At 32.2% G+C, this 8,058-nt stretch overlaps 1 protein-coding gene across 2 annotated transcripts; it reads right to left on the bottom strand.

Moving 5' to 3' along the window:
- Positions 1–1,055: 1,055 nt before the first annotated feature.
- LOC133669203 (uncharacterized) lies at positions 1,056–6,189 on the bottom strand. 2 transcript variants are annotated; one of them, XR_009833849.1, is made up of 11 exons: positions 5,852–6,189; positions 5,557–5,712; positions 5,369–5,471; positions 4,645–4,757; positions 3,981–4,049; positions 3,617–3,732; positions 3,461–3,515; positions 2,202–2,322; positions 1,808–1,950; positions 1,496–1,679; positions 1,056–1,335 (listed from the first exon to the last, which is right to left on the bottom strand). XR_009833849.1 is itself a non-coding variant. In XM_062089257.1 (10 exons), the coding sequence occupies exons 2-10, from the start codon at positions 5,695–5,697 to the stop codon at positions 1,578–1,580; spliced, it is 963 nt and encodes a 320-aa protein (XP_061945241.1). In that variant the 5' UTR covers positions 5,698–5,712; positions 5,852–6,189; the 3' UTR covers positions 1,437–1,577. The 2 variants fall into 2 exon arrangements, 1 of the variants encoding a protein (XP_061945241.1); XM_062089257.1 differs by lacking the exon at positions 1,056–1,335 and having other exon boundaries at positions 1,437–1,679.
- Between the last annotated feature and the right edge of the window lie 1,869 nt (positions 6,190–8,058).

Raw genomic sequence — 8,058 nt, 5'->3', positions numbered from 1 at the left:
CTGACATATGGTACATAATATCTAAAATCATAATTTAAAATGTCACAAATTGATGTTGTCCTTACTGGCTTATTGTTTTGTACAAGTGGATTAAACATAAATAGTAAATGCTTTCTTTTTAATTTATTTACTATATCCCTAATTTTTTTAGTTGTCCTGTACTTTATTTTTAATCATTAATAAATTCATTATCATCATTTTTCATATGAAATTCATAACAAAATACTTATCAATTCATTAAAACTCATTTCAATTCATATCCATTAGCATATAATATTACCCATATACATATTAATTTAACAAACCCATAAATTATTATAGACCCTAATATTTTCGATAACTAATTATAAAGAAATAAAACTAAAATTAGATAATAAAACAAATAGAAAAGATGAAAGAAACTTTCTTAAAACATAAAACATAAGAGATTACTTGCTTAACTAATTAATAGTTTAGGGCTTGAAGAGAAATTTTATAAAAGAAAAGGAGTCAGGATTAATAGTGAAAAAAAAATAAAAATAAATCTATTATATTAATATTTTAATGTAACAAACAAATAATTACCTCCTTACTTGTAGTTTATTAGAGGAGAATAAGAATTATTTAACTAGATAGAAAATATTAATTATATTTATGCACTGTAGGTGGTGGGGGGGGGGGGGGGGGGGCAACTGCCCCCTATTGCCCCTACGTGGCTCCGCCACTGGCTTGACTGATTGAGTTTCAGCTAGAGTTTTCTATTGCATTCTGTGTTTAGCATTTGGCAACAAAACTGCTTCATTGTCTGGTGGTGATAAGGAGGCGCCAGGCTTCTACCAGCTTTCTCAGTTTTACTCAACAGTGCTCACTCCACACAGTGCTCACTACCTGCTTTAATTGTTGATTTTGGAAGAGTTGAGCATAGCCACACTTCCTTGACCTCGATCATCCATAACGCAGTCAAGTTTAGCAAATTAATCGCAATTCTCTTCATTGTTTCTTAGCAATGGCTGCCCCTCAAGCTTGTTTTGAAACCCAGCATCTTATTGCTTGTATTTAAGGCATAAGAACACTAATTGAGAGCAGCACAAAGCACTCGCAATCATTTAATATATGATCGGTTTCATCTCCTGAAGATCACGTTTTAGCTTTCAAGCGACAAAATTCGTTTTCCATAACAATGCTCTACAATGAAATCTATGTTCTCTTTATCCCAGTCATATATTAACATAACATAACAGCATCGAACCCGCCATGCTGGCCACTCATGCCCTCTGGATACTCCTAAAGGTTCCAGCAGGAAACAAGTTTACAACACAAGATCATCATCTGAGGAGACATAAGAAAATAGGGCCGCTGCGAAAAAACAGCAGACATCAAGACGAAGCATTGCATGTATCAGTTTGAAAGGAATGGCGTAATCCAATTCAAAGTTGTACCATTAGGAAGGGAAGGTGTTACTATTGGAAACTGTAATTGGTTTTCATGATTATGAATAAAAAGGGTTTCTGCTTACAGATTTGATTGCAACGCTACATGTATCAATTCCACAGCTGGACAGGGAAACTTTTTATTTATTTTTACACTGTATTGTCGTATTATCCCGTCAGCATATTGTATGCCGGTAAATCTTTCACGGTATAGACATCTTCAAGGGAAAGCTCCCGCTCTAACTGCGTCCTTGTAGACTTCAAAACATCCTGGAAAAAGGTAATAATATAAGACAATGTGTGCAAGACTGCCCGGAGCAGATAGATAGAATCACAGTTGAATTGAAAATTATTTATGAAATGATTGAACAGCAGAAGGATTTTGAAAATAAATCTACATTAAATTCCATATATGAAGCCCGCTTTGCAAGCCACTGAGCATCCATCATTTGAAATGCTATGCAATAAAGGTTGTCAAATGCCATTTCATCGTCTGCTAGTAGTTCTAAGAATCTGACTCCTGCCAGAGTGGATGGCTTCCCTGCAAATGAAATTTTACATCAAGTTTTCAATCCATGGTTGGAGCATTTGAATTTGCAAAGGAAAGAAAGAAGATAGAGAGCATCAGAACTGTACAAGGAAAATAACAAAACTTAGCAATTCATTATACCCACAAAATTGTTGGGAATATCATTGCTCTAATGCTGACTGGCATTTAATCAAATCACCTTTCCAGAACTGTGTAACTATTAAAGAGACATCAGATATCCCCTAAATTCAGATGTCCATTACCTGTCTGAAGATCCAACATTTGCGCCAGCATAAAAGAAATGTTAACGCCAGCCACAGCAAAGGGATACTCCCACTCAGCTCTAGTTCCATCTCTTTTGTTCAACAATCTCTGGAATGAGTCCTGTCAACCAAAGAGCAGATTAATAAGCATGCCAGTTTTAGAACTAGCAACCAAAATCATTTTCACAACATCAAATCATCACACACAAAGAAAAAGCAACATGCTTGCTCAATCAACAATTTCTTATGGAGCTCAAACATGTTAAATGGAACCACCAAGTAATGGCCACCTCAGAGCACATAGAATCCAGAAAACCTTTATAGAAAATGTATGCACTTCCAGGAAGTCCCATATCAAGCATGATGGCCATTTGGATATTTTTCATTCAAGAACCATCCAAAATCAAACACTTGACGACTACACACACAACACAATTTTTTATGCCTTTCAAGGCCATAAAACATAAGGAGCAGGCTAGAATTCCCAAGCATCCAAACATGTACAAAGAGGCATACAAGACACACCATGCACCAAATATTATTTCTCCACGCAGGTATGCAAAAAAAATTAGAACAAAAGGAGGCCACAATTTCTTTTAATGTGAGAAAGGATAAATGCAACGCTCAGAAAAGGAAACAACACAGAAAAATAAGAGAGAGTGAATGGGGAGGCAATACATACTAAATTTCATTTTTCACAGCCTCTCATTTGCAGAACTCATATATGTCAGGAAAGAAAAAAATCAAAATCACACTTATCAACTACCAATGAAACTGAATAACATAGTTTTTTTCCTTAGAACAAGAGATCACAATGTTAGGATCGCCTTCCAACAGCCAATACTAAATGCTGAGATGCACATTGTGGCAGATGCCAGATAGCAGTTACTAGTTTACAGGTACAAACTCAAATCCATTGATGGACACTAGAACCTTACCCAAAATATGAATAGTTTACAGTAGAAACTCAAATCCATTGACTATGAGCGTTCTCACTATGAAAGAATAACATCCAGTTTGGAATCTGGAAATGATGAGCACTCTTTTTGAGGTATGTACTTCAGAGTTTCAGACTTCAAACAAAAAAGCAGTGCCAGAATGCATTCCCAACAAACATGATCATATCATGTGCATGCTGATGGAGTTAGACTCGTATACAATACACGGCATGGGTCATTTATCAATCACTTTAAATAGCATCAGACACTGTATGAAAGAAAATAGTACCTAACCTATGTCATTCAAAGTTAAGGACAAACCGGATATTTCTTGGCAAAAAAGATCAGATTCTCCAGTGATATAAATCCTCCACCCCTTCAAATATCATGGAAAAGAGTTGCATAAGTATACTTTTAAAGGAATAAATCCAACCATATATTACATCTAAAACCAGTTTCCACACATCTTCTACATACCGAAAATCAGTTGATGGGTCTGAGCCTTGCCAACCCATATCTTTCCAAAGCTCAGACTTTAAAGACGGGAGCTCTCTATCGGGGTAAGCAAGCCTCCATAATTTTTTAAGTGCATCCTGCAAAGTAAAAGAAAAATGATCCAGCGCTTCAAATGCAATTCAACTGCATGATTTCCAATCCATGTTTATTGAATAAACTAAAATCCAGATTTCATATATATTCCCTTAAATGTTAACAACTAAACAGAAAATAAATTAAGAATAAGAGGGGCCAGAAGTAAATAGAATAAGGAAACTGATGTGCCGTGAATGATTCGAAAGATTATAATCCCCATGATGCACATCACAAACAGAAGAAGACTTACTTGATGCTCTGCCTGAGAACCATCAAAGGGAACTCCCAACCTTTGCTGCAGATCTCGAAGTCTTGCTTCCTTCAAAGAAGCCAATTTACAGAATCAAAATCCAAGCTCTTCTATAACAATGCATAAAATTGATTGAATTCAAAGAAAAATGGCCACGTCATTGTAAAATATCAAAATCTGAAAATACAAAGACAAGATTCCACATGTATAGCTTAAACGAGGAAGTAAATTGATAATCCTTGCAAAATATGAAGAGATTAGAGGAAAGTGCAACATTTGATGGTTTTCCTGTAGGATCATATTAGAAGACAACAAATGTTTTTTAAAAAGAAAGATAGCAAGTTAAGCAGTTTGTAATGATATACTCCACATGCACACAACCGTATCCAGCACTTCAATCTAGGAGGAATGTCATACAATGTTGTGTTTAGAGGAAAAAACTGACTGGACAGAACTATCTATAACTATGTGGTACAGAGTGTTTAACTTGATTTAACTGAAAGCATACACAAGAGAAGCAACATAAAAATGTAGACTGTTATGTTTCTAGACAAAACAGCACACTGACAGAATAAAAGAAAATCCACGATGCTCAAAAAATTATCAGGCGTGTGAAATGAGTAGCTTTAGAATATATGGATATTATCCGGATAACTAAATATACCTGTAAAGGACTAAGAGAAGGTTGAAGAAGCTTCCTGTTTGATCCATTTTGACTGAGAGAAGAAAGAGGCAAAAGCCGTGCAATAAGTGATCCAGAACCTAGCACAATATTTGCTACAGAAACCAACATAAAGTTGTCAGTCACCTACAGTAAACAGGTCTAACAATCTGCAATGTAATCAAAGATCACAAAGAACTTTAAATCTCAAAGGTCATGCAGAGTAATTTCAATGAATAGGAATTTATCCTTCAGAAGAAAGATGGAGAGAGCCTAATAAGCAGAAAAATCCAGCTTAAACTTCACAATGCAATGATTACAGGAAATCCCAATAAGCCAAAACAAGCTTGCAAGCCCTGCCACGCTTTAGATCCGAATTATTCTTGTTACAAGATTCTGACACTTTCGAAATTTAAATAAATAAATAAATAAACTTCCTCCTAAACATGACATGGTCATGCCTAACAGCTGATCATCAACAAAATTCAATAAACAATTCATGATAAATGCTAGGTTAGTAATACAAAAAATTGTTTCTATAAGGAACAAAAAATACATAACCAAGTATGAACAGATGAAACAAAGGAGCAACAACTTCAGTTCTATTCACAATTTGAGAAGAAACAATACTATACATTCTCCTAAAACAAGGCTGCTCAACACAGTCTCCATAAATCATAGAAAAGCAAGACAGAAAAAAGAGTGAAAAAAGAAATATCTCACACACCTAACCATTGCGCCCACTGCGCAATCAATTGCGAAAACACAAAAGTCCAGTGAATGTGCTGCTTCCTCCGTTCATCGTCCCATAGATCTTCAAGTATGGGTACCTATAACATTAGTTTAATTCTTAATTTTATTTAAATAGCATAACAATTAAAATAAAAGAAAATAAAATAAAAGGTGGCTACTGACGGGAACAGAAGAATCATCAATGTGATTGCCGAGTAAAGGTTCGCTTAAACCATCAACCTCAGAAGAATCAAAAAGTTCGTCGTTCCTTTTTCCATCAACGTCACCATGATGTAGTCTCCTCCTCATTGTTCTTGTCGTCATTTTAATTAATTAAGCCTAGAATTGATCAAATCAAATTAAATCACATAAAACATGTTAAAACCCTAAACCCAATTTTTATAAATAAAAAAAATTAAGTCTGTAACTGCTGCGAAATAAAAATGAAAATAAAAGGAAGAGAAGAGAAAGAACGTACCACAGCAGGTGTTGGCATAAGGAAGGAAGGGAAGCTTGGAATGGAAAGGGTATAAAAAGAAGGAAAACCTCGCAGTTAAGATAGCTTATGATCTATATTCTTTATTATTATTATTATCCTATTAATAACAAACTGCCGAAATTATATTCTTTAAAAGAGAAGAAGAAGAAGAAGAAGAAGAAGAAGAAGGTGTCCTGTCCTGTCCTGTTGTCACGATGACTCGACCCTTACAACCGCCATTTCTCCTCTCCTCTCCTCTCCTCTCCACGGTGTCCTCCCTGGAAGCACGGGGAGAGACAATACACTTACAGATCTGTCACGATTTTTCCTTTTTCTTTTTTTATTCAAATTTCTGCTTCAATATGTTACTAATAAAAAAATATGTTACTAATAAAAAATATTATATATATATATATAATATTTTTTATTAGTAACATATTTTTTAACTAAGAGTAAAAGCAATTAAAAAAATCTAAGAATTTGAATAATTTAAAATAATCAGAAAATATCATAAGTATTTTAAGTTAAGAAAAAATTATCATGATCTAAAACATAGATTTTAACAAATAAAATATTTAAAATCATGTTATGCCATTAAAAGAAAAAATAAATAATTTGATAATCTTGTTAAGAAATTATAATAAAGAATAATAAGATATAATTTTTATTTTTATTTAATATTAATGATAAGAAATTTTAAAAAATATATTACATATTAGACTTAAATATAATGATTAACAAAATGGTGAGATTGATGGTATGACATTTCATGATGGTAATTTAACAAACATATATGACAATTTTTATTGAAAAACTCGTTGACTAAGGCTCTGTTTGGACTTATTGGTTTTATAAATTTAACAAACATGTAAGTAATTTTTCATGGATATAAAAATAATGACATGAAAATTTTAAATAAAATAACTTAGTTTTTAATCATTAATTAGTATTGTTTTCGTGAAACGAATGGATTTTGCGTGTTTAGAATGATAAGATTTAATTATTCAAAAAGGTTAAAGGATAGATTTGAAATAAATATTTAAAAATATATTTTTATTAAAATTTTATATCATCATATTATATTTAAAGTAAATCAAACCTATTTGAGCAACTAAGAAAGAAGGAGGTAAGAAAACTTGGAGGAACCAAGCAAAGGCAAATCATTAAAAAACTTTTAGAGAATTGAAACAAACTCTATAATGATCCTTTAAAAATATTTTTTGGGTACTGCAACAATATACTAACCTCAAACTATTAACCTTAAAATTTTTTTGAAGCCATAAAATCAATAACAAAAAAAAATAAAAAACAGAAATTGAATCAAATTGGAAAACTAAAAACTTCACTTAGTTATTGATATTGTTTTCATCTGCACCAATCTCTCCCCAAACTATTTAACAAACTTCCATAATTAAATCAACATATGAAGATTTTGTTTCAAGATTATTTTTATAACTCAATTTTAGGTTTCATCTAAATTTATCTTTTTTTTTTTAAATTAAGAACAAAAAAATAAAAAAAATAAAAAGACTAGCAAGAGTAGGTTGAGAAAGGTTTCCAATGTATAATGAAACCATGTTGGAGGTTTAGACAAAACTAGAAGACCAATTGTACCCCATTATATTAAAAAATGAATGACAATACAGATTCAAAATCAAATTAAATAATTATCAAATGAAATTGCATAAAAATAAAGTTTAAAGATTTAATTAGACTTTTAATATGTCAATTTCATTTAATCATGGGCCTAATTAAAGGTTTGATTAATTTTTAGAATTAATTTGGATCCAATTAAAAGAATTAATTAAGTGTGAAGACTTAATTGGACTTTTAAAGGGTCAAATTAATGTTATTAGGGACTTAATCGGTGAAAAATTAAGTTTGAAAGCCTAATTTTAGTATAATTGAGAACATTGAAATTTTGAAGGACATATTTAATTTTTTTTTCAAGCTCAATTGGGTGAAATTATGGATAAAATTGCAAGAAAATCAAAATTTAGAAGTCAATTTAGAGGTCAAATTGAAGCATTTCAAAAATAATCACTACTTTGTAAAAAGAACAAAAATTTAAAGGTTCAATCAAAGAATGCCAAGGGTGAAATTGCAAGGAATCCAAAAGATAAGGGCTAATAGGGGGCTCCATTACAAAGTTCCAAAGGTTTAGAGACCACATTGAAAAATACCATAATTTCACTATTCATCATCTT

The sequence above is a fragment of the Populus nigra genome, chromosome 12, assembly GCF_951802175.1.
Source record: "Populus nigra chromosome 12, ddPopNigr1.1, whole genome shotgun sequence".
Classification (NCBI taxonomy): Eukaryota; Viridiplantae; Streptophyta; class Magnoliopsida; order Malpighiales; family Salicaceae; genus Populus; species Populus nigra.
This window is presented reverse-complemented; position numbering and strand designations above follow the sequence as displayed.